Source organism: Capsicum annuum, chromosome 1 (assembly GCF_002878395.1).
Source record: "Capsicum annuum cultivar UCD-10X-F1 chromosome 1, UCD10Xv1.1, whole genome shotgun sequence".
Lineage (NCBI taxonomy): Eukaryota > Viridiplantae > Streptophyta > Magnoliopsida > Solanales > Solanaceae > Capsicum > Capsicum annuum.
In genome coordinates this window covers 232,710,361-232,738,264 of record NC_061111.1, presented here as the reverse complement: position 1 = coordinate 232,738,264, position 27,904 = coordinate 232,710,361, and the positions used below count along the sequence as shown (strand labels likewise).

The window sequence follows — 27,904 nt, the reverse complement described above, 5'->3', positions numbered from 1 at the left end:
CAATTATTATCGCTATAGCTGAGAAAAGAAAGCAAAAATCTGAAAAACATAGCTAAAATCATGCCACGTTACATAAAAGCCTCCATAAAAGTGTGTTAAAACACTGAACGCTCCATTTTTCCCTCATTGCTTCAGAAATGGCTTCTACTTGTGCATCTTACATAGCCAGCACTACTTTCACTTGCAATCTTCATCAAATCAAACACAACCCCTTTATCCCTAACAATTTGAGTGATCCATTCCACCTCTTTTCTTCTACAAATCTCAACAACCCAAAGTTGTTCAAGTTTCCTAAAATGACACTATCAAATGACTATGTGGGAATAGGCAGTTTCAACTCTACAAGAACCAATTACAATGCTTCTACTAGCGCTAAGTTTTACAAAAGGATGGATTCTTGTTTGGTTATCCCTCCACCAAAGGGTACAAAACCAAAGGCTATTATCAAATTTGTAGGCGGTGCTTTTATTGGAGCTGTTCCTGAAGTTTCTTACAGGTTAGGCAAGTTGGTATTTTCTTGAATTTTGTGGAATTAGCATCAAAATTTGATTTCTTTTTTTGTGGAACTGGCATTAGAAGTTTCGTCGTTTCTTGATTTTGTTTGTGGATTTAGCATTATAAGTTTGATCTTTTCTTGAATTTGTTTGTGGAATTGGCATTACAAGCTTATTGTTTTCTTGATTTTTTTTGTGGAATTGGCATTAAGGGTGTGTTTGATATGAAGGAAAGTATTTTCCATGGAGAATATTTTCCTACAAAATTCTTCGAAAACAAGTAAGTTTTTTATTACTTATATTCTAGTGTTTTACAAGTAGGCTAAAAAATTTTGTTCCAAGAACATCTAATCTAGCAAAATACTTTAAGGGTGGGAGGGGGTGGAGAGTGAGGCCTGGGGGTTGCAAAGTTGGGTAGAGACAATAAGTTTAGAATCTCAATGTTGAAACTTGTTTCCCTACTTCCGTTGAGGAAATCATTTTCCTCATTTTTAAGGAACTTATTTTTCTAGAGAAATGTTTTTCAAAATTTTTGTCCAGCCTAACATGAAAATTTAGAAAATATTTTCTGGATAATGTGTTCCTCCATACCAAACAACACCCTAAAAGTTCAATCTTTTCTTGATTTTGTTTGTGGAATTGGCATTCAAAGTTTTGTCTTTTCTTGATTTTGTTTGTGGGGTTGTTCTTGTTGACAGTTATTTACTGGAGAATTTGGGGAGAGAAGGGTATCTGATAATTTGTGTGCCTTACAATGTGACATTTGATCATGCCCAAGTCACAAGACAAGTTTTTGAGAGATTTCATGCTTGTTTTGATTCAGTTTTAGCATCAGGGTTGCCTGATGCTGGCCTTTCTGCTGCTGATATTGTTGATTTGCCACTCTACTCAGTTGGCCACAGGTAATTAGTGTTGACTCAGTTTTTTCTCTATGGACCAGAGGCTTGTTTTTTTCAAGACATAATACATAAAAAGACACTCAAACTTGGCCTCAACGGGCAAGTAAGTACTCCAACTTTGAGAGTGCACATCTTAGATACCTTAGCTTGGTCTGAACTGGCAATTAAATGTTGAGTAATGAAAGTAAAGAATGAAAAAAGGAGGGAAAGTTAGTTAAAGTGTCAAGAAGTTAGTTACATTGCTGAAGTCAGTTAGTTAGCTTTCACCACACTGTTAAGCCATCATCTACTCTATATATAGTCGACTATGTACTACTAACAATAACATGATTTTTGAATACATCAATACAATTCAATGACTTACTCTTCTTTCTTCTCTCTTCTTCTCTGTTTCTAAGATAGCTGATCTTCTCCTATCTCTTCCCTCATTTCTGTGCTTACAGTGATTCATTCTTAGTGTGAGTCAGTGGATTATTCTTCATGGTATCAGAGCCTACTGAATTGAATCAGTGCTCTTGTCGATCCTTGAATTTCTGAGTTGAATTTTCTGGTGTTCATCTGCACATTCAAGAATTTCTGAATTCTGTCAGTTTCTTGAAATTACTCTGAATGAAAGAAAGTAACTGCTCGACTAATTGAGTTTCTCTAAAAGGAACTACTCTATTGAAGATGACTACTGGTGCTTATGAAATTGGATCAGTTCCCAACAATAGTGGATCAATCCCACAACCACTGCAACCTCCATTGGATTAAAATCCTGCCCTGTTCTTGTTCTTGTCTGCTGCAGATGTATCAGACACTTCTCTTGTGTCTTTCCAATTAAGGGGAAGTGAGAACTATGTTGTATTGAGTAAGGCTGTTCGAATTGTACTACTAGGGCGTAACAAATATGGTATAGTCGATGGATCTTGTAAGAAAGAAAATTTCTCTACTGACCTTGGAAACCAATGGGAAAGAGTCAATGCCATAGTACTTTCTTGGCTTATGAATGCAGTTTCTACTGAATTACTTGAAGGGGTGGTCCATTTCTCGATTGCATATTCTGTATGGTTAGACCTTAAGAAAAGATTTGATAAAATAGATGGTTCAAGAATTTATAATTTGCACCAAGAAATTGCAACCATGACTCAAGGAGTTCAATCTGTGTTTGTATATTTCACTAAGCTGAAAGACTTATGGGATGAGTTTGAATCTTTAGTTCCATCTCCTACTTGTAACTGTGTAAAATCAAGAGATTTCTTGGCTTATCTTCAAAGGCAAAAGTTGTATCAGTTTCTAATGACACATACTCCTAAGCAAGAAGCCAAATCTTGTTGATGACACCATTACCAACTGTCAACGTGGCCTACTCTATGATCATGAGTGATGAGAATCAAAAAAATGTGGCTCAGTCTGAACATGGCACAGATCTTCTTGGTGCTGCTCCTAATACTGTTGATGCAGTTGCCATGTACTCTAAGACTAGCTATCAAGGTGGTAGTTATCAAGGTAACTATCAAAAGGGGAAGAGAAAGTATGTGTCAACCTATAATCCTAGTGCTGTGTGTGATCATTACAAGATGAAAGATCATTACAAGATAGATTGCTACAAACTTGTTGGTTACCCTCCTGGACATCCTAAACATGGAGAGCACAAGATTCAAAATGAAGCTAGGACTGGTTATGATCACAAGTACAAGCAGAGGAAAATTGCTTCTAGTGCTCACAATGTTGTGGCTGAGGATTGGGATCAACATCACCAAAATCAAAGTGCTGAACTGCTATCTTTGCCCCCAAGGTTCACACCTGAGCAATATACTCAGATAGATATGCAAGATGCTGGAGCAACACAATCAAATGACATCATCTATGCCATTTGCTAGTGCTATGAAAAATTGTACAACAAGAAACCTGCCCTAGATCATCTGAAGGTCTTAAGCTATTTGTGTTTTGCTAAGGTAGTACATGAATTGGATAAACTTAAGCCTAGATCAAGAAAGGTTGTTGGGCTATTCAGAAACAAAGAAAAAGGCTACCTTTATGATCTTACTGACAAGATATACTTTGTTAATAGGGATGTCATTTTCTTGGAAGATAAATTTCCATTGACTCAAGCCTCACAATCTTTTTTTCATACATGTGACTTGACAGCGGGGAGTAGTGATGAGTTAACTACTGATATGACAAGAGTTGAGCCTGGTTCACACTCACAAGCACCTGCTGAGAACAGCTCACAGCCACAATCAACTACTGAGAATGACTCTCAATCACAATCACATGCTGGACAACTACAAAATACAACTAATAGTGTCTAATACTACTCTAGTCCAGTCAACTGTAGGAATTGTTGCATCAATTCCTACTGCAACAAGATACTACACAAAAAGAATAACCAGACAAGCTGCTAGACAAGCTGCTGCCGACTTGCCTCAGCAAGCTACTACACAAGCTAGAACACACCCTGATTAAAGAAAATTCACCAGGGGCCCCATCCACTTGGATGGATGTAAGACTTTGTGTCATTAACTATAAATGACAACATCTTATATCCTCTCTCAAACTATGTTTCTTATGCTAATCTGTCCGAAAAGTATCAATGCTACTTATCTAACTTCTCTAATTTTGTTGAACAAACAACTTATGCAGAGGCAAAGATCCTAGGTGGGTAGATGTTATGCAATCTGAGATAGCTGCTCTTGAAAACAAAAATACTTGGCAAGTGGTCCCTCTTCCTAAAAGCAAGCATCCTATAGGGTGCAAATGGATTTACAAAATCAAGTACAAAGCTTCAGGAGAAATAGAAAAATTCAAGGCAAGGTTCGTAGCAAAAGGGTTCAGTCAAAAGGAAGGGATAGATTATCAAGAAACCTGTAGTCCAGTGGTGAAAATGGTTACTCTGAGGACTGTCTTGGCTATTGCAACAGCTAGAAATTGGCATATCCATCAATGGATGTATACAATGCCTTTTTATAAGGTGATTTGAAAGATGAGATCTATATGGAACTTTCACAAGGTTTTAAAAGTCGGGGGGAGAGATAGGTGTGCAGACTTTCAAAATCCTTGTATGGATTGAAGCAAGCACCAAGACAATGAAATGCAAAACACCATAAGCCTTGATTAAATGTAATTTCAGACAGAATTAGTATGGTCATTCTCTATACATCAAAGAGACAAGTGAAGGAATAATTATTGTACTAGTTTATGTGGATGACATACTAGTAACTGGTAGCAGACTTGATCAGATAAGTGAAACCAAAGAGGCTCTTCACAAAGCTTTTAAGATGAAGGATCGTGGAGAACTAAAGTACTTCCTAGGCATTGAATTTGCAAGGTCTAAACTAGGAATTGTGATGCATTAGAGGAAGTATGCAAGTATGCACTAGAATTAATCTTAGAAACAGGTCGCAGAGCAGCACTTACTCCACCTGATACTACAGAGAAATTGACAACTACAAAATATGATCAACATACTTCGGATGATGCAAGGTCAAAAGATGAAGTACTAGCTGATCAAGGGATGTACCAAATGATAATAGGGAAGCTGTTCTACCTCACAGTAACAAAGACCAGACATAGCATACAGTGTGCAAACCTTGAGTCAGTTCTTGCAGTGTCCAAAACAGTCTCATATGAATGCAACACTTAGAACCATCAAATATATAAAAGGAAAACCAGGACAAGGTCTTCTCATGTCTAGCTCAAAAAAAGATGTTCTTACAGCTCATCGTGAATGCAGATTGGGCTGCATGTGCTTTCTCTAGGAAGTCTATTACAGGCTTAACTATTAAACTAGGTGAATCTCTAATTTCTTAAAAGTCAAAGAAACAATCAACTGTTTCTAGGAGTTCAACTGAATCAAAGTATAGAAGCCATGCTTTAATAGTTGCAGAACTTACATGGCTAGTGGTTTGATCAAGGATCTAGGTGTTCAACTACAACTACCTGTGATCATCTTCAGTGATGGCAAAGCAGCCTTGCAAATAGCTGCAAATCCTCTCTACCGTGAGAGGACTAAACATATAGAAATAGACGACTACTTTGTGAGGGAAAAGATCTAACATGGGCTGATCAAGCTGAATATATATCCACTCATGACCAACCTACAGATGCTTTCACTAAAGGCTTAACCAAGGTTCAACATGAATACTTAATGTCCAAACTTGTCTTTGTCAATCTCTTTGCAGTGCCAAGTTTGAGGGGGAGTGTTGAGGAATGAAAGTAAAGAAAGTAAAAAGAAAGGAAAGTTAGTTAAAGTGTCAATAAGTTAGTGACATTGCTGAAGTCAGACAGTTAGTTGACACCACACTGTTAAGCCATCATCTACTCTATATATAGTCGACTATGTACTACTAGCAATAACATGATTTTTGACTACATCAATACAATTCAATGACTTACCCTTCTTTCTTCTCTCTACTTCTTTGTTTCTAAGATAGTTGATCTTCTCCGATCTCCTCCCTCATTTCTGTGCTTACACTGATTCACTCTTAGTGTGAGTTATTGCATTATTCTTCACTACACACTCCAACTTGTTCTTACTGTCACGTGTTTTGTGGACACCTGAGTTGACGTGACTCATAATTTTTGGATGTGTCTAGTTGATCATTTTATAAGTTGGGAGTGTTCAACTGACACAATGACACACTAGAGATGAGTTGAGGTGTCTAGATGTGCATACTCAAAGTTGGAGTGCTATCTTGCTTGCGGAGGTAAGTCTGAATGTCTATTTCTAATGGGTTACTCCGTAATCTGTAAATTGATTTTCACTTGAAGACTATAGCATACTTCTTTTTGTGTGCTATAAGTGAGTCTAATGGAACTCAGTTTCAATTGGATTTTTTAATGTACTTGTTTCAAATGCATTTAACTTTTTTCCTTTTTGTACTTCTTTTTTTTTCTTTAAGCTTCTACAGCTCGATTAAAGTATCTTTCCTGGCTAAGATGTCTGTTTTCTTTTTCGTTTTTGGTACCGTGCAATTTGCAGTAACGGTGCTCTTATTCAAGCGCTCGTTGGAAGTTATTTTTGTGAGAAGATACCTAAGGTTAGGTGTTTCACCTATGGCTCACGGTTCAAAGAAATGAACGTCTTAGTGAGTCCATTTTTATGTCTTTCATGTAGGCTAATGTTATAATATCATACAACAATAGGCCAGCGTCAGAGGCAGTGCCATATTTTGAGCAGGTAATTTGTCCGTTTCTTACATAATCTGTGGTGATTCTGACATTCTAAATTTGTGCTGCTATATTGTCTTCACTTAATTTTTCTCATGAGATTCATCTTCTATCTAGGAACAATTTGCACCCCATTATAGCTTGAGAGGAGACACCGTACCAAAGTTGATTTTTTTGGTTTTAGCTTGTTCTTGTTATTCTGCTTCGGTTCCTGTAATATTTTACCCGTGTGATCATGACTTGTGTACAATAATTCAGCTTATCATTTCCGCTGTTATGTGTTCCTTTCTGAATGTAAGATATCTCATAATCTTAATGGTATACTTATGCCTGGTTCCTTTTTCAAGGTCAAGATATCATTTTTATGTATCTAAAGAAATCCTTAGCCCTGTTCACCTCCTTGTATTCAGTCTCATCAAATAAAGATCCTTTCATCTCCCAGGCAATTGGCATTTGCATAAGCTAGCTTTAGTTTGACGCTTCTGAACGGCCTCTTCCTATTTTATGGTTTGTTGTAGTAATTACACATGAATGTTTGTTGCCCTTGAAAACAATGGCCCACAAGAATATTCTGAAAGGAGTAGGGCTTTGTGAGAGCTTCAGATGTTGTATAATTAGTAACATCAATTGCTAGTCTAGCTGCTTACCTGTCCAAACACATGAACATATCTTCTAACTTACTGTGTGAATTAGGATAAAGAGGTTAACACATTGAGATTTACTCTTTTCAGCACCGAGACTCGTGTCCTTTATTCTACCTTGCCTCCCCTTTTCCCACGAGCAGTCTTCCTGCTCCTCCTCTGTGTCTGCTCAAGACCTTGCTGAAGTGAATGAATGTACCTGACTTTTTAATAAGTGTATGAACTGCTGTTATCATGTCTTGTTACCCAAGCTAAATAGCTAGTATGTTTTTGTGAGGTTCATAAGAACTAGAAACATTGACCTAGAAGGAAGTACTTTGAAAAGTGGGTAGGAAATACAGAGAAAGGTGAGAGGGAGCATGAGTGATGAAATGATTTGGCTGCTAGCCAGAAGAACTTGATCTGCTCTAGTGATGCCATTGGCATCAAAGAAAGCACCTGATTAAGTCTCTGCGTAGCATCCTACACTTCATCCCGTTCTTTTTTGGTTCCTAATCCCCTGTGGAAAATGGGATGGAAGCTAACAGAAGCTTATCTGACTTGTATCGTCCCTTAGGGTTTGATAGAGAACATATGTGAACAGTATGTTGCCCAATTTCAGGACATAGTGTGATAGCCCAAAGCGGGAAGGAGAAACGTGTAACCTCTTGTTTGTTTATGCCCTTAGGGAAACGGTATCACGACCCAAATGACCCTTGTTGACGCCTAATTAGAACCCATTAGGCAAACTCAATAACATCTAAGCCCTCAGCATAATGTCAATCATGTCAATCAGACATGGATAAGTCTAACAACAGGTAAATGTCATAACTCATAAATAGAAGTCTAAGAATCTAGTACAGTTCGGAAATAACCACTACAATTTCCAGGAAAGGAAATAACTATCATGAGCATCTAGGAAGGAAAATGGTACTATGTCACGACCCAACTCGAGGCCCTGGCCACGACGGTCATCCCGAACCACATAGGCCCGAGATACTCCTGCCACTCCCCAACCTACTAGTGATATTGTCCGCTATGGGCCCAGGCCCGCACTGCTTTAAAACGCGTCACTAGGGAGTAAGGCCTTCTCACTTATATACCCAGCATTTCTCCTATGTTTTGCCGATGTGGGACTCCTTTCTAAGTTGGGGTGTTACATACACCCTCCCTTATGGACTCAGCATCCTTGCCGAGGTTTGCCCCACCGTTTGCCTAAACTCAGGACTGAGGTTTGCCCCGCTTTATCGGGATTTGCCTACACTCAGTTTGAACTTTAGCCCACATCGACAGGGACGACACAGGAGCGGCTCTGATACTATTCTGTCACGACCCAACCCGAGGCTCTGGCCGCGACGGGCATCCCGAACCACACAGGTCCGAGATACCCCTGCCACTCCTCAACCCATTAGTGATATTGTCCGCTCTGGGCCCAGGCCCGCACAGCTTTAAAACGCGTCACTAGAGAGTAAGGTTTTCTTACTTATATACCCAACATCCCTCCTGTGTTTTGCCGATGTGAGACTCCTTTCTAAGTTGGGGTGTTACATACTACTATCTCAAATACATAATTATTGTTTGAAAAGAACAATAATGGGAAGATAGAAGGGACTTCAATGTGCTGCGAACAAGCCCAAGAAGCTCATCACTAAAAGTCTCCAAGTAGGCTCGTGGCTCCCTTTTGGACTTCGCGAAGTATAGCTCTTAATGGACATGTAGCTGTAGGCGGGAACATACAACGTAGTAGTGTATGAGAAATCCAATATGTACTCAGAAAATATCACCTATCATCCTCAGCAAAGTAGTGGCGAGGGTTGTACCGTAAATACTTATTTTGTAAACTTACGCCGTAAGTATATAACAATGGCATTGGCAGGAATCATGCACCGAAATGGCATAAAATTAGAAATGCACATATACAACATTTAATAGTTTAAGGCCGATAGGACGTTAGCCTTAGAAGTTGGGTTCCGTGATGGCTGGTTCTAACCACGTATTAAGTTATAACTGGATGAAGCTTCATGGTTGCCAGATAGATTAATCAATGGAGCTTTCTGAACTCTGAAGTCAGGGTGAAGAGGATTTATTTTTTGGGTGAGGTTGGTAATATGAATTTGTGAATGCATTTATTGTCGTCATCTGCCAGCCTGCCATCTGCAAATAGAATAGGCCATAAGATTCTCGCGACAATTTCTTTTTCTAAAATCTTCAAGTCCTGCTTTTATTTTCTCCGTAGAACATTTTGCTGCCAAAATGCATCATTTCTTGAAGTTTTGATCCCATTTTGCAGTTGGGTCTTCTTGTTGGCCAGATGGTGCCTGTTATATCTCCGGTGTATTCAATGGCTCAATCGGCTTCAGGTAGATTAATCTAACTACTTCATCTATTATTTCTTATTTCCACTAGAAACCATTGCTATGCCTGTACTATATGCAACAATCTTGCATGTAACTGCTACTACATTTACCTAATTTAAAATTATCAAGCTTAAGAATAAAATGTTCGAATTGATTCTTATGTTGAGATTGATGCTCAGTGTATAACATTGTTGAAGTATGAAGAGAGTGGAGAAGGATCTAGAAGAAGCAATAATAGACTAGTTGTGTTTCTATTATAACTGTTTTCAGTTAGTTACACTAGTGCTAACGGCTAGTTAGTTAGTTAGTTAGCCTAATCTCTAGCCTATATATGTATATGACTATACACATTGAAGAATAATGAAACAAACTGATTCTCTTCAACCTCATCTTCTTTCTCTCTTAGTTCTCTTTCTTTCTATCTTCTCCTACAACTATCAAACTCTGTACTTTCTCCATTGTTGAATAAACAAGAAGCCTACTGCTATCTTGTATAATTACATAGTATCAGAGCCATTACTTACTAGAAAACTAGTAGAGCAAGGTCGATTCTAGTGTATTAAATCAAGATCAAGAAGTCTGCAATCAAAGGTTACAAAGCTACTACAATGGACAATCAAACTGCTCCTGTGAATGTTGCTGAAACAAGTAGAGCTACTCCCAGTTCATTGGATTATAATTATCCTCTCTTTCTTAGTCCCTCTGATATAAATAGCATCCAAATCATATCTTTTCAATTGACAGGAGTTGAGAACTTCTCAATCTGGTTTAGATCCATGCGTATAGCTTTATTAGGAAGGAATAAGTTAGGCATGATTGATGAAATATGCTCTAAAGAGTTCTCAAATTAGTTAGGTAATCACTGGGAAAGAGTCAATGCAATTGTACTATCTTGGATCATGAATGCAGTTTCTAAAGAATTGCTAGGTGGAATCATGTATGCATCTGTGACTAGTGTAGTGTGGAATGAGCTATCTGAAAGGTTTAACAAAGTTGATGGAGCAAGAACCTTTAATCTGCACAAAGAGATAGCCACATTGTCTCAATGAACTGCCTCAGTGTCTGTGTATTTCTCAAAATTAAAGGATCTGTGGGAAGAATTTGAGGCTCTTGTGCCTCTGGGTGTGAGTGAGAAATCAAAGGAGTATGTACTGCATTTATAGAAACTGAAACTGTTTCAGTTCCTTATGGGTCTGAATAAGACCTACACTCTATCTTGCTTATGACCCCTCCCAAATGTTAACCAAGCTTATGCAATGGTCATATAGAATCTTAATGATAAGAACCTTGAGATAGCCATGTATGCAAGAAATGGTCCAAGTGGAAGCAACAATCAGAAGTTCAAGAAAAACTTCAATCTGCAGTGTGATTTCTGCAAACTGAAGGGGCACACTAAGGAAAACTGTTGGAAGTTGGTTGGATATCCTCAAGATTACAAGGCCAAGAAGAAGTTCAAACATGAAGGAACCAACTCAGCTTACAATGTGTCTGTGGATCTTCATGAGTGTGCAATGGATCAGAATGGTTATGATCAGTGTGCAGGTCAGTACTCTCATTCTAAGTCTATGCAGAAATGGGCTACTAAAGATGCAGGACAGGCTCTAGTATCTGAGAGTCAGCCGGATAAACTGAGTCAGATGGGAAATGCTGCATTCACTAAAGAACAATATGAGCAAATCTTGCAAATGATCAACAAAAACAACTCTGGCAACACACCTTGTGATTCTGCAAATGTAACAAGTGCAGGTATTTCTGCTTATTTAGCCTCTTTTACAACAACAACAACAAAAAACCCAGTGTATTCCCACATAGTGAGGTCTGGGGAGGGTAAGATGTACGCACTCCATACCTCTACCTCTAAAGAAGTAGAAAGGCTTATTTAGCCTCTTTTGATTCTCAGAAATGGATCATAGATACTGGTACTACTAACCATATGGTTGGGGACTCAAACCTGTTACTTAACAAGAGTGTTACAGAGTTGGACAAACCAAAGAAGGTATATCTACCAAATGGTGACACTACAATGGTCACTCATGTGGGAACTAGTTGCTTGTCAGAAGGAAATAACATCACAGATGTCTATCACATTCCACAGTTTACATGTAGTCTTCTATCAATGTCACAAGTGACTAAGGAGTGGAATTGCTCAGTGAATTTCTTTCTTCATTTTTGTGTTTTTCAGGATCTTTGTACTAGAAAGGTGAGGGCGATTGGTAAGCTTGATTGAGGACTATATGTGCTTGGAGATCAGTCAGGGAAAGAGGTTGCAGTAGCAACTAAAGCATCTAGTAAACCAGCTATGGAAAAAAGGTTGGGACATGCATCAACAATTGTGCTGAAGAGAGTTATATCTCAGGAGGTCCAAGTGATAGAAGATAGACTAAAACAATGTAGTATCTATCCTAGTGCTAAACAGACTAGGCTACATTTTCTGTCTACTAGTAATCAAAGTACATGTTGTTTTGATCTTGTGCACATGGATGTGTGGGGACCTTATAAAGTACCAACTATGAATGGATACAAATACTTTCTAACCATTGATGATTTCTCAAGATTTATTTGGATATTTCTATTAAAGCTTAAGTCTGATGTCTGCATTCAAATACAACACTTCATTGTGTATGTCAAAACTCAGTTTGAAAAGACTATCAAAGTAATAAGGACTGGTAATGGTACTGAGTTTGTCAACTCAGTATGTAAGAAAATGTTTCAAGGACAAGGCATGGTACATCAAACTATATGTCCATATTCCCTTCAGCAAAATGGTGTTGCTGAGAGGAAACACAGGCACATACTTGAGGTAACAAGAGCTGTGAGATTTCAAGCTGAAATTCCAATAATGTTCTGGGGCTATTGTGTTCTAATCGTAGTATATATCCTAAACAGACTGCCTAGTTCAGTTATTCACTTTCTGAGTCCTTATGAAAAACTATATGGCATATAACCAAATTGTGATCATCTAAGAGTAATGGGGTGTCTTTGTTATACTAAAGTACTGAATTAAAGTGATAAGCTCATGACTAGAGCAAAGGCAGGTGTTATGATAGGGTATTCTAGCACTCAGAAGGGATATGTAGTATATGATATGTCTGCTAACACTTTTTCTGTGTGTAGAGATGTGATATTCAGTGAAGAGATATTTCCTTTTAAGGAGATCAAGAAGCAGCCTCAATCACCTCACCATGTGTTTCCTTTGGAAGATCAATATCCAGTAACAAGTGATTTACTGATGATATGACAACTCTACAAGTTCCTACAAATGTCTCATCTCAAGGGGTTCTTAACTCAGTCAATCAGCAAGAGCAGCTGCAACTAAGTATGCTTGCTACAAGACAGCCCATAACCAAGGTGTATCAAAGGAGATCAAATAGAGGTCAAGGAGTTATTCAGAAAAACCAGCAACTGCAGAGTGTTCCTACTACAACAGAAGCGTAGCTCAACCTTATGCATCTCAGGATCAAAGGAAGTCCACCTGAGAAAGAAAATCACCAGCATGGATGAGTGATTTTGTTTCCAAAAACACAAGGAAGGTACCTCATGCTCTTGCTAATCATGTATCATATGACAAACTGTCCCAGTCCGACAAGAACTATATGCTGAAAACATCATTTGTGGCTGAACCTACAAGTTACTCTGAGGCCTGCAAAGATCCAAGATGGGTGGAAGCAATGAAGACTGAAATGGATGCCTTGAATTCCAATCACACTTGGGAAATTGTTCCCTTGCCTAGAGGAAAGAAAGCTATTGGTTGCAGGTGGATATATAAAGTGGAATACAAAGCTTCAGGAGAAGTTGAGAGGTTTAAAGCTAGATCGGTAGCTAAAGGATATGGACAAAGAGAAGGGATTGATTACAAAGAAACATTCTCATCTGTTGTGAAGATGAAGACAGTGAGAACTGTGCTGTGCTTGCTGCTGCAGCTAAAAAACACTGGTGTGTTCAACAAATGGATGTCTACAATGCATTCCTAAATGGTGATCTAGATGATGAAGTATACATGGATCTACCTCAGGGATTTGCTAGTCAGAGGGAGCATACAGTGTAGACTACTCAAATCCCTATATGGTCTCAAACAAGCACCAAGGCAATGGAACACCAAGCTATCAGAGGTTTTGATAAGTTCTTAGTTTATTCAGAGCAAATATGATTCATCCTTGTATATTAGAAAGACAACAGAAGGAATCATTCTTGTGCTACTGTATGTTGATGACATGTTGATCACTGGAGATAGTCTAAAGCTAATAGAAGAGACCAAGACAATGTTGCATCAAAACTTCAAGTTGAAGGATCTAGGTAAGCTAAGATATTTCCTTGGAATAAAGTTTGCAAGGTCTGATAAAGGGATATTGATGCATTAGAGAAAATATGCATTGGAGTTACTATCTGAACTAGGCTTGACAGCAGCCAAACCTATAGCTACTCCCATGAACTACAACACCAAGTTGACATCTAGACAGTTTGATGAAAATGTCAAGCAAAATCAGACTGCTAATGATCCACCAGCAAACCAAGAAGCTTATCAAAAGTTGATTGACAAGTTGTTGTACTTAACTATGACAAGGCCAGATATAGCCTTTTGTGTTCAAACTCTACGTCAGTTCCTTCAAGATCCTAAGAAGTCTCACATGGAAGCAGCACTTAAGGTTGTGAAGTATGTTAAAAACCAACCAGGTCAAGGTGTGCTACTGTTAGTAATGCAGATGACAGAATAAGTGTCTATTGTGATGCAGACTGGGCATCATGCCCTCAGACTAGAAGGTCTGTAACAGGCTACTTTGTGAAGGTTGGAGAATCACTAGTTTCCTGGAAATCAAATAAGCAAACTACTGTCTCCAAGAGTTCAGTAGAAGCAGAGTTTAGAAGTCTTGCTGCAGTCACAGCAGAGTTGGTTTGGATCCTAGGCTTGATGAAAAAAATTGGGAATGAAGTAGTTCTACCCGTAGATGTGTTCAGTGATAGCAAATCTGCTATGCAAATAGCAGCAAATCCAATATACCATGAAAGAACAAAGCATATTGACATTGACTGGTTCTTTATCAGGGAAAAACTTGTGCAAGGAATGATCAGAACTCACTACATTGTAACCCAAGATCAGCCTGCTGATATGCTGACTAAGGGACTGACAAGAGCACAACAATTTCATCTCAATGCCAAGCTAGGGATCTATGACATCTTCACACCTTCCTAGCTTGAGGGGGAGTGTTGAAGTATGTAGAAGAGAGTGGAGAAGGATCTAGAAGAAGCAATAATAGACTAGTTGTGTTTCTGTTATAACTGTTTTCAGTTAGTTACACTAGTGCTAACGGCTAGTTAGTTAGTTAGTTAGCCTAATCTCTAGCCTATAAATGTATATGACTATACACATTGAAGAATAATGAAACAAGCTGATTCTCTTCTTCCTCATCTTCTTTCTCTCTCAGTTCTCTTTCTTTCTCTCTTCTCCTACAACTATCAAACTCTGTACTTTCTCCATTGTTGAATAAACAAGAAGCCTACTGCTATCTTGTATAATTACAAAAATTTACTCAGATTATTAAGGAATTGGATAGTTCGTAGAAAAATGTACATGTTTCAATCCTTGATTATGAGTTTAAATTGTTCTGGGAAGAAAATTTGTCATTTTCAATAAATAGATGAAGTTTTTTGGGACAAAAAGAGAAATGTAGGTCAAATTATTAGAAAATTGGAATATTATTTTAATTATTCTTTCCTACTTTGCCTACCATAATCTTTTAATTCCTATTCTCTTCTCCTTTCTATTTTTCTCCTGCAATTCGATAAGCACATGTTCTGAATACCAGTTACTCAATTACTCTTAGGAAACTTTATATGGTTCTAATCATTTGGTGACAAATTATAAGAGATCTCACTTTTACTTTTTCTGATGTTCCATTTTTTCCGAGCATTAACTTCTACTTCCTTTCAAAATGGCTATTGGATGTGGAGTTATAATCCCGTTTAGATCAAAACAAAAATAAAATATCCTCCTAGTGAAGGTCAAGTATGTGTGAAAGGTTAGGCCAAGAGAATAGTAAAAAATGGACAGTGTTTAATTGGAGCATGGAAACAAGACTAAATTGGTTTGGTCCTAGTTACTCTTTGGGAAGGTGCGGAAGAAGCGGGATTCTTGAACCTTGAAAAGGTCCAATGAATTCGAACTATTTGAACGAGGAGCCGTGAGTTGAAAATCTGATGTACAGTTATGTAGAGTGGTAGTAAGGGTGACTTACCTGGTGATTTTTAGCCATCACCCCAAAAGATTAGATTTTGCTTACGTAAATTTGGGAAAGTACAATTAACCCGTGGATTTGAAATTGTTGCTTATACCCGTATTGGCCACAATTCGCACGAACATTCTCTAGTCTTAGTTAGAGGGGGAAGGGTTAAGGATTTACAGTGTGAGATATCACATTGTTCGAGGAACCCTGGATGCTGCCCGAGTAAAGGATTTGCCAACAAGGGCATTCTAGTGCATTGTAGATTCTTATCATTTTATGATGCCATGTGGATCGCTAGAAACCTGTGAAGTGTATGGCTAACACAATACAGCTGTGAGTTCTTAGATACTACATTTCTAAAATTTGACGTACTCTGGCCGAGAAACTTCAATTGTTTCATTAACCTGAATGATACTGACGATGGCTTGTTGATGTTTGACATAAGAAGGTTTCAATAACTTTGTTCATCAATCTATGTGGACAAATTTAAATATCAGACTCAAAATCTCAAGGCACTTGAACTAGCCCAAGACTTCTAATATTATATAAACCCTTAGGTATCTTTATAACCCAATGTGGATCACTAAATGCCCTTTTTTCTTAATCAATGTGTAGAGTACTACATATCAACACCTCCCAGTATGTGTGACCCGATTTTGGATTCGAATGTAAAAATAAGTAAAAGAAAAAAAAGACAATATGTGAAAGAATCACTTTGTGTATTCTTGAATGAATAATAACTATACAAGCATAAACCTTAACAATTAAAGGAAACAAAATATTACATACACCCAAAAAAGGAAAATAATTTCTAGAGTACTAAGAAAATGTATTCTGTACACTAAAAAAATAATTAGGAAATCCCAACACCCCCTCAAGTTGGAGGTGGGGAAGAAACACCCAACTTGCCAAGGAGTTGGTGATGCACAGGTCCCGTTAATGATTTGGTGAAGATATCGGCTAGTTGCGAAGATGAATTCACAAATTACAAGGAAATTAACCTCGCAAGATACTGTTGACGGACAAAGTGACAATTAATTTCGACATACTTCGTCCGATCGTGAAAAATAGGGTTCTTTGCGATATGGATGGTGGCTAGACTATCAGAGTGAAGAGGTACCGGCAAGGAGATTGGAACAAAAAGATATTCGAATAAACGCACCAACCAGGTAAATTCAGTTACTACTTGTCTCATCGATCTATACTCGGCTTTAACTGAACTGAGTGAGATCGACTTGTTTCTTTGATTTCCACGAGATAGAAGAAGAGCCAAGAGAGATATAAAATCCACTGATTGATTTTTGAGAATCCGGACAAGTACCCCAATCAGAATCGCAAAAAGCAAGTAGTTGAAATGATGGAGAACTGGACATAAACAGACCAAGACCAGGATCCTTCAATAAATAGCAAAGAACTCGCAAAGCCGCATTAAAATGGGGAAATCGTGGATCATGCATATATTGATGGATGGTGAATGAAAGATCTGGCCTTGTGTGATTCAGGTGATTCAGTTTTCAAAGTAAATGTCTATACAACGTTGGGTCTTTGATTGGAATTCCCTCATTTGCCTTTAATTTGATAGAAGAGTCCAATGGTGTAGAAACAGGAGAAAGATGTAAAGAATCAAATTTTGTCAACAAATCCATAATAAATTGCGTTGAGGTAGAATCAGTCCATATGATTCTCTGATGACTTCCAGTCCATATGATTCTCTGATGACTTCCAAACCCAGAAAAAAATTTAAATTTCCAAGATCTTTAATCTTGAACTCGGCATCTAAGAAGATTCTCAAAGCCTGTAATTCTGCTTCATCATTTCCTGTTAATAGTATGTTGACATAAATTGCAAAATAGAAATTGAATTATTTGATTGCTTAAAAAATAAAGAGTAGTCATTTAAAGAATGACTGAATCCTTTGAAGTTGAGTGCTGCAACAAGCCTTGAGTACCGTTGTCTGAATGCTTGTTTAAGTCCATAAATTGACTTTTTCAATAAACAAACATGGTTAGGTGAAGGTGGAGTAATCATATATACTTCTTTATTAAGATCGCCATGCAAAAAGGCGTTATTGACATCCAACTGAAAAAGGCTCCATCCTTTCTTCATAGCAATAGCAAGTATGCATCTCACAGTAGTCATTTTTACCACAGGTGAAAATGTTTCATTATAATCCACTCCCTTCTTTTGTATATAACCTTTAATAACCAATTGGGCCTTATATATCTTTCAATACTCCCATCAGAATGTTGCTTTATCTTATAAACCCATTTACAGGGCAATGTTTTCTTTCCTTGAGGTAAAACAACAACATTCCAAGTCTTATTCAATTCTAGAATTGTTATTTCCTTATCCATAGCTTCTTGCCATGCTAGAATATGCACTACCTGCTCATAGTTAACAGGTTCATGAATACTAGAAACAAAGTTGAGCATGACTTGGTTAGAAGAAAATAGGGGTCATGGGACTAAGAAAACATGTAGAACTCACATCTGTGAATTGAAGAGCATTGCAAACATAATCCTGAAAATCTAAGTTGCTCGGACTCGGGTACGGGTGTCCGATACGGGTACGGATCTAGAGGTCGGATCCTTTGTGGTCTCAATTTAAAGATTCGGGGATATGGATCTAGAGATGGATACGGGTGCGGGGATTCGGCAAAAAATAATTTAAATATCTAAAAATAGAGTTATAAAACATAAATTATGAGATATTATATGAAAAACTTGAGGAAAAAATGTTGTTCAAGAAGAAAATCTTGGAAGGAGATAAAAAGAAAAGCAATAACATAGTAATTTCTATATACTTGGTATTCCATTTTCTTCAATTTCACCTTAGCTTTTGTTTGATTACAAAATTTCTTAAAATTGTCCGGACATTTCCGGTCGATTTTGGTCAAAGTACCCAAAATCGGTTGACCGGATCGGGTACGGATTCCACACCCACACCTACACTCATGTCGTGTCGACACGGGTGCGGCACCAAAAGTGAAAGAGTCCGAGTAACTTAGCTGAAAATAAGATGGTGTTCTAGTTATCCTAGAAGACTTCCTAAGCACGGTGTCCAAGATTTGATTTGGACGAGGAGAAGTGCAATCTTCAGTAGAAGTAAGAGAAGGGGATGAAACAGAGACTGGAGAATGAGGAACTGACTTAGTGGAATCAGAAATTGGCATGGTAGGATCAGTAAGTGGAAAAGTAGAAAGTGACGTAAGCTAATCAGATTCTGATTCTGATAGATATGAAGGAAAATTAGAGTTTGTATGCGCATCAGGAATATCAAAATTTGATAAAGAAGAAATAGTGACGGGAAATAATTTTTGAGAAATATTTGACTTATCCAAAAAAGGAAAATATTCTTCATGAAAAATCGCATCTCTAGAAATAAAAATATTCTTTTTTTTGAGATTTATTACTTTATATCCTTTTTTCCCATAAGGATATTCTAAGAATACACAAGGCAAAGCCCGTGGATCAAACTTTGTTCTATGATTAGATTAGGTGGAAACAAAACATAGACAACCAAAACATTTGAGATTTGAATAAATAGGTTTAGATTTGAAAAGAACTTCAAAAGGTGACTTATGCTGTAAGATTGAGGAAGGAAATCTGTTTGTAAGGTAAGTTGTTGTTAACAAGCATTCTCCCCAATAAATTTTAAGTAAATGAGATTGATATAGTAAAGCCCTTGATAATTCTAGTAAGTGTTTGTGTTTTCTCTCTACTATTTCATTTTGTTGTGGAGTGTAAACACAAGTAGCTTGGTGAATGATTCCTTTTTTAAGGAAAAAATCAGATTGTATTTTACCACTTTCTAATTCAAAAGCATTCTCTGTTCTGATTATTTTAACTTGGTATTGGATTGTCTTTCAAACATAGAAAGAAATGATTGTAAAATGGGAAAAACATTTGATTTAGTGCTAAGAAGATGAGTCCAAGTGGCTCTACTAAAATCATCAACAATTGTTAAAAAATACCTAAAACCATCATGTGTGGTGGTTTTATAAGGTTCCCAGGTATCCACATGTATTAGATTAAAAATTGCTTTAGTGGAAATAACACTTTTAGAAAAAGGTAACTTTGATTGTCTAGCCATTGGATAGATAGCACAAGTAGAAGAAAATTTTGAACAAGATAAAGAAACCGAAACAATCTTCTTCATATTACTCAATAGCAATATGACCTAACCTATAATGCTATAGTCTTTCTTTTACATTGGAATCAAAGAAACTCGAATAAGAAGTAAAGACATTAGCTACTGAATTTGAAAAGGACAAACTACTAGAGCTAAAACTAGATAAACTTTCTGTAGACTCTGTTGGTTGACTCTTTGTGGAAACTGTTGATTGAGTTGACTTGAACACATATAAACCTCCTTGTTCTCTACCAAGCACCAGAGGACTCTTCAGTGAGGGGGCCCTGCAACATGAAACAAGTATTAGGAGTGAAAAGTATGAATTTTTGAAATTGTTTACACAATTTGTGAATAGAAAAAAGATGGAATTTGAAAGAAGGAACGTAAAGGACATTTTGTAGTAGTAGATTACTTAAAATATATACAGATTCAGAATGAGTATCTTTCACTTTATGAGAATTAGGAAGAGTAACCATGATAGGTTTGAACATGGGACTTAAATTAGAAAAGAGATTTTTATTGAAAGTCATGTGCTCGGAGGCTTCACTGTCCATTATCCAAGAATCATTGTCAACTTTAAACAAGCAAGCATATGAATTGAAAAACTTTGTCATACCAACACAAGTGAGATTAGAAGATGCATCAGTGGTTCCTGTATTCTTCTGATTCATTTTCTGCAAAAGCTGCATGAGTTGTGCAACATTTTCTTGATTGAGTGACATTATCTACAGAATTGTTCAATTTCTGCGGACTTTCTTCATCTGTTCCACAAACATTGTTGATCACAACTCTTTTCTAATACCTTTTGTTCTTGGTGAACTTGAAATCTATCGGAAATCCATGAATTTTGTAACACTGATCAATAGTGTGCCCTACTTTCTTGCAATAGTTACATGTCAAGTTATTTTTCTTAATGAGATTGCCTTGTTGAGTCTTATACTCATCAAATTTTCTACCACCTTCATTATCAACAAGAAAAGATGTTGATTCTCCTGGGTAAGCAGGAGTAGCATGAATTTCTCTCTGTTTTTCATCTTAAATCACAAGAGAATAAGAGAATATGCCTGACTAATATTAGGGAGGGGGGAAGACAACAAAATATTACTTCTAACCCCTATGAAGGAGTCATTCAGACCCATAGGAAATTGGAGTAGCCTCTTATCTTGATAGGCTTTTTCTTCCTTTTCTTTTGCACAACATTCACACTCACAACTACAAGCAGAAAAGGTGTTAAGAGCATCTAACTCATCCTATAGACTTTTCATTTTAGTGAAATAAGTAGAAATACTTGAATTTCCTTGAACTACAACATTTAAATCCTTTTGTAACTGAAATAATTTTGCTCCATTGGCCTGACCAAATCTATCTTCTAGGTCAGAACATGACTTTTGCACTTTTGGAATATAGGACAGATTCAACAATTTCCTTTGATAGTGAATTCAAGAGCCAAGACAAGGCCATGTTATTACATCTTGCCTAGACTGTCTGAAGATTTGTATCTGTAGGAAGTAGGAACTAGGGGTGGGCATGGTATGGTATGGTATGGTACGGTATTTGAAACTTCGGTACGGTAATTTCGGTATTCAGTTTTTAAAAACATTATACCATTACCATTCCATATTAATTCGGTATGGTTCGGTATTTTGACGTTTGGTTTCGGTATTTTGCGGTATGGTAATCGGTAACCATAGTTTGTTTAACTTTGACAATATATACTCATATACTAGAGTATTATTACTTTGACTTTTCAAAAGCATGTCTTAATTGTATCATAAAAATATATTACATATGTAGAAATATTGAAAAAGAAGTACAAACAATTCCTTTTATTAGTCAATTACATCAAAAAGACATTTCACTCAAGATAGAGTAGCAAAAGTTTCAAAGTCAAAACATTTTTATACTACTACGAAGTATTTTTTTTTTGTATTTATATATATATATATATATATATATATATAGGTTACTTATGTAACTATATATACTTCAGTATGGTATTCAGTATTTCGATGTGTCATTTGTAAATACCGTATAGCATATCATATACCAAAAAAATTTAAAATGTATATCATATACCATACCAAATACCATAATACCAAAAACCACGGTATCAAAAATTTTGGTTCGGTATAGTAATTCAGTATATACCATATCATACCCACCCCTAGTAGGAACAGCTAGCTAGAGATCCATCAATGAATCCTAGTTTGTTCTTGGCTGAAAGTGCAATCATAACTGCCCTTCTCCAGCCACCATAACTCCTTCCATCAAAGATGGTGGAGGCAAGGTTCATGCCGGGATGATTAGAAAGGTGTATGTTTTAAGCATGTGACGAATCATTAGCATTAATTGCAGTGATTCCATCACTTTTTTCAGTAGTTTGGATTGGAAGATCTTGAACATCACCCATTTTAGTAGAAAATAGAAATAAGAAGATGAATACTAAACGAAAGAGAAAAAAAACAACACAGGAATATGAAATATTAAACGAAAGAGAGAAAAAAAACGTAGGAATATTTAGATGAAAAAAAATGACATTGCTCTTGATATCATGTAAAAATAAGTAAAAGAAAAAAAAAGGCTATGTGAAAGAATCGCTTTGTGTATTCTTGAATGAATAATAATTGTACAAACACCTCTATTTATACAAGTGGTTAAACCCTAAACCTTAATTAAAGGAAACAAAATATTACATACACCTACAAAAGGAAAATAATCTCTAAACAACAACAAACCCAGTATATTCCCACCTAGTGGGGTCTGGGGAGGGTAGAATGTACGCAGTCCATACCACTACCTCTAAAGAAGTAGAGAGGCTGTTTTCGATAGACCCCCGACTCAAGACAAAGGACAATATACAAAAACATCAAAAGCATGAAACATGATAAAACTAACATAGGTACAACATCCACAAAAATATTGTATATTACCAAACAAAGGACACCAAAGCCCTCCTAACTATTGACTACCACCCACCTTACCCCTCTATCCTAGTGTTTTTCCTCCAAACCTTCCTATCTAGGGTCATGTACACTAAAAAAATATTTTGTATACGCAAGGGAATATTCACCTAAATTAGGAAATCCCAACATCGAAGGTGGAGTTTAATGTGTTCTTATGAGTGTGGGAATGAGTTTGATAAAGGTTGGATATGACTTCATGTGTAAGAATCTGAACATGCAACCTACAATATAAGGAAATATGCAGAACCCAAGAGCTTGTGATACCCTTTTAGCAGTGTTCAGGGAAGCGTGATGCAGAAAAAAGCGACAAGCGATGAGACCGCATCATTGAAGTGAATCGCAATTTAAAAGAAAAAAAGACCAAATAACATCCAAAAAGTAAGTCATAACTGAAAAAACTACAACAACTATATAGACAACAATAAAGACAATATATATAAAGCAAAAGTTTAAATGAAACACCAAAATCACAGGTTTGATCACCAAAATCAGAGGAAAAAAAAAGAAGTGAGGAGCAAGCCTTTGGAAGCAAACAATCGTAAAAAGGAAAAATAGAGAAGTAATCTAAGTAGAGCTACATCGCGATAAGACCTCTGTCCTACTACAGGTGCTGCGACAACCTTTACCAAGTCCGAACGATTGTCCACTACTTCAACATTCAATCGCACAGCATTAAAGGTAGCGAGGCTGACGGATTATAACAGCATCAGACCATTGAAAACTTACTTAACCGATCAGGAAAGTGAAAAAAACAGAGAAAGAAAATATAGCAAAATCGTAACTGATCGCAGCAATGAACAACAAAAGTGAAAAAAAAAAAAAACAGTGAAGTCGCGGCAGTGAAAAACAGCAAAACAGAGAAGAAAGAAGGAAGAAAAATTACCATAAAATCTTAGTGAAGAAGAAAAAAGGTCGCGACTCTCTTCAGAGCTAAACCCTAAAAATTCGCAAAAGTGAAGGCAACAGTGATCCGGCTCTTTTTTAACTTTAAAATTGACCCGACTCTTTCATTTTTAATTTAAAAATGGCCCTACAAATAAAATCAACATGATGCGAGCGCATCAGCTCGCATCTTAGGATTGTGCGCCTGCATTTGTTAAACAGCCTCGCATCAGTTACTCTCAGCGAGAAAGCCTCGCATCGCATCACCGCATAATGCGATGATGCGCTCGCATTTCAGAACATTGCCTTTTAGATGTCCCCTATATACCTGACATGGAGCACCTCAATGAGAATGAGAATGGAGAAGGAAACTCCATTTGAATCTTACCATCTCTATGCGAAAATCTTGAACAACATTATTCATGAAACTAAAAAAAAAAGGGCAGCCCGGTGCACTAAAGCTCCCGCTATGCGCAGGGTCGGGGAAAATCAAACCAGAGCCAAGGTAATCAAGACGATCAAGAAAAGTAAGGTTGATGTTCTGTTGAAGTCTTCCCGTGCTGACATATACATAACAGTAAGTTTTAAGCTATCAGCAAGAAGCTTCTTTAGACATTTAGATCTGTGCACTCTTTTCTTCTATGTTTGTGTTTTAGCTTTTTGCAATGGTCAATTGATGTCTAAGAGTTGCCATATGTTGCAATGCTGGAATAAGAGGTGGAATGAGGAGTAATGCATGATAGGATTTTTCTGTAATTATTCTAGTCAAAGACAACAATCTTGCGCATGCTTGATCAAGAGCTTCGATCCTTCACCAACTTTATATGACCTAATAATTTCCTTTCTTTTGCTGGTTTTGAACAGTTAATTTGTCTATTGCACTGCAATCATCCTCACCCTGTTACTTGCATTTTGTTATACTTGTTTTGTTCCCCTTTTCAATGAAGTCTCGTTTTTGCTCAGGTTTTCATCATTATAATTTCTTCCAATCAATAATATGTAGGAGATGCATTGAAGGTGTTGCTTGATTCAGCTGGAACAATCATCCCTGACTATGATCCAGAAACAGTTGTTTCATTGACTAAATTTGCTGACCAGTTGCCTTCGGTATTTGGCGAGGTATGTGCTGTCCATTTTATTTGTTAGCCAGCAATTTGGATTAAACTTTTGTCGTCTCCCTTACGTGTTCTTGCTGTTTCGTGAATACTACATATCTTGCTGAATCTGACTTTATGCATATTCGAACTTTAAGCTTTATGATTTTTAAGCACATTATGGTTTTGGTCCTAGCTATCCGCACTAATGAAATTGTTGCTTCTTTTAGCTTGCTCAAGGGGTATCAGAGTTCAAGCCAACACCTTCTGAAAATCTTGAATGTTTCAAAAACGCATACAATGTCAAGCGTACACTGCTGGTATTCATATTATGGTTTTATCAAATTATCTTCTAATTGAAAGTCAATGTTAGTTTTAATGGGTTCAAACTTTTATCTCAGGTGAAATTTGACCTTGACACAATCGATGAGACAGATCGGCTTGAAGAGAAATTAAAGCCTCGTGTAGAATCTTTTGGTGGAAAAGTGGAGAAAATTGCATTAACCGGTAACCACATCACACCATGCATACAGGTAATTACTTGCACGTCATTGCAAGATTTGCTTTGTTCACTTGTTTAAGCAGCTACATCGAGTTATAGTGTGTTATTAGTTCTACTTGTTAGCACAATGAGTTCAATGAGAAGTGCATTATTCGTCCATTTTCATAATAAAACCAATGTGAGTCATTGTCATCGCGATTCAGGAACCAAAATGGCGAGTAGGAGCTGTATACACTCCGGCAGATGCTATTGTTCAAGCGGTTAAGACTCTTTCATCAAATGACACTAAGGGCCTATGTACAACCATCGTCAACTGGTTCAGTCGTCTTGAGGAGTAATCTCTGGTCACTTCAGCTGAAATCCTACATCGTTTGAAATGTCATTACCTGCATAACACGGAACTCTCTCATGCACAATGTACAGCTCGACGATGCAGAAAACTGCACATATATCAATACAGTAGCATCAATAGTACAGTTAAACGTTCCCCTCACCCATTGGAAACGAGAGAAGAATTGTGATCTCTATACAACGTTGAGAATGCTTACCAATGGTACTCTTCTTTAAATCTATTGGACATATGAAAGTACAAGAATTTTACTATTATGAAATGTGGTAATTAATTTGAATGCTTGTGGGAATTCCAATCTTGTAATCTTTGCAACTCTTTTAACAATATCTAAAACATCAATGCATAGACATAATTCGTTATTGATGGTATTACAAAATCTTTCGTTTTGTTTATGGATAATTGCAGTCCCAAATAAAAATTTTACTTTGCTCAAAGGAGATTTTTAGATCATGATCAAAAAGTTCCAAAATTATTTTAAAATTTTAAAAAAAATATTTACTAAATAATTGTCTCAAAGATAACCAACAAAAAATTCTATGGAAAACAAAAAACTAATGTTAAATTTCAAAAATAACAAATATTTAGACAATAAATGAGCCGTCATAGCTAAAGTTTTTTTAATCACATTACGTAGCTAAAGCTCAATAGTTAACTATACTAATTAGATATTATATATGTAAATACAAATTCGCTTTAGATATTTTATATGAGTTCTGAAATTCATTTCGTATACAAATACAAATCTTTAGTAATTTATATATATGACCATGAGTCTCGAATTAGTCCTCCTTCCCTCGAAACTAGAGATTTGTATATAAGTTTCAAAATACATAAATACAAAAGATTTGCATATTTAGCTATTTAATCTAAAATTTAGTTGCGAATGATAAAAGATATATATATATATATATGTATTCCGTTTAAAAAAAAAAACGAATTATTTTAACCGTAAGATCAAAAGAGAGGGCCAAAAAATGACCAAAGGTTTCGAAATGTCAAACCTGAGTTTCCCACTCCCTCATCCGTCTCTCTCAATTTTCGAAAGTAGCAGACATAAATTCACCCTGAAGATTTAACCAGGGCTGGTTTTACCATAAAAGCCACTAAAGCAATGACTTGAAGCTCAAAAAATAGAAGATAGTTTACAATGAGAGTATACTCACACACATATTTAACGAAAATATTTATGTGATTCTAAATATTTGTACTAATTGACAATGAGATGCATTTATGGTGCACGAATGCTCATACGATGTATGTACGCCGCACGAGATGCACGTGTGATGCATTAAAATATATTTGAAAATCTTTTATAAGATTGACTTTAGCTCACCAAATTGTTGAACCGCCCCGACTAAGTGCAATTAGTGATGCAAGATTCGTTCTTTTTGCTTCTTTCTACCTTCAATTTCCATCACGCAAAGCACAAATTCAGACCCCAAAACATGCAAAGTTGAAATCCCTTTATAAAATGGTTTAAATTCGAACTTCAAGTTCAGCCAAGTACAAATACATGAATTAGTTGAAATCTCTTCAAAAATTGGTTCAAGTCCGAATTTATCTATAAATAGCAATGTTTTTTTAACCCAAATTCATTCAAAAGGTGACTCTCAAAAGCGAAACTCACTCATTCATTCTTCGTTCTAATTTCCGTTTTTCCTTATTATTTTCACTTTTCTATTTGGATAGTCCGTTAAAGTGAAGAAGACAAGTTAGAAGTGCATGCTTAACCTGATACAATAAGTAATGTAACAATGATACATATACACAGCCAATGCAGGAAATGTTGCGGAACGTATAAGGTTAAACATTCACTTCTAAGTTGTTTTCTTCCTCAAGGAAAGGAATTAAAATGACATGTAGTAGGTGTAGTTCAATAACTCACAATCCAAGGACATGCAAGGCAACAATTTTATGCAAATCTACGTATATGAATAATTTTATGAATATCTATATGAACTCATTGTATGCATTTTGACTTGGATTGGCCAGGTGACATTTTTTTCACGTTGATTGCCTAGTGATATTTCAGGGGAGGGTATTTGTGAGTCAATAATTGGATGGAGAGGTAGTTTTGAGCTATAGTTAAAAGGAGAGTATATTTGCTCTAGTTCGGATAATTGAAGGATAGTTTTAGCTCTTTACACTAGCTATGCTCGGTAATTATAACTTGACATTTTCTACCCCATTTAATTTTTTCAAAAATCAAACAATTCATATCTTGACCCAGTTAGGTGGGCC

At 36.6% G+C, this 27,904-nt stretch overlaps 1 protein-coding gene across 1 annotated transcript; it reads left to right on the top strand.

Moving 5' to 3' along the window:
* LOC107840836 lies at positions 1 to 26,031 on the top strand. Its single transcript, XM_016684773.2, has 9 exons — positions 1 to 496; positions 1,193 to 1,396; positions 6,357 to 6,414; positions 6,492 to 6,554; positions 9,455 to 9,524; positions 24,719 to 24,834; positions 25,040 to 25,129; positions 25,211 to 25,342; positions 25,515 to 26,031. The coding sequence occupies exons 1-9, from the start codon at positions 138 to 140 to the stop codon at positions 25,647 to 25,649; spliced, it is 1,227 nt and encodes a 408-aa protein (XP_016540259.1). The 5' UTR covers positions 1 to 137; the 3' UTR covers positions 25,650 to 26,031.
* The last annotated feature ends 1,873 nt before the right edge of the window (positions 26,032 to 27,904 follow it).

Excerpts from the sequence above, each read along its gene's own strand:
- LOC107840836 (XM_016684773.2), top strand. The coding sequence starts at position 138 with ATGGCTTCTACTTGTGCATCTTACATAGCCAGCACTACTTTCACTTGC. Across the intron at positions 6,415-6,491 it reads TTTGTGAGAAGATACCTAAG|GCTAATGTTATAATATCATA; the intron begins GTTAGGTGTTTC and ends TCTTTCATGTAG. Across the intron at positions 6,555-9,454 it reads CAGTGCCATATTTTGAGCAG|TTGGGTCTTCTTGTTGGCCA; the intron begins GTAATTTGTCCG and ends CCCATTTTGCAG.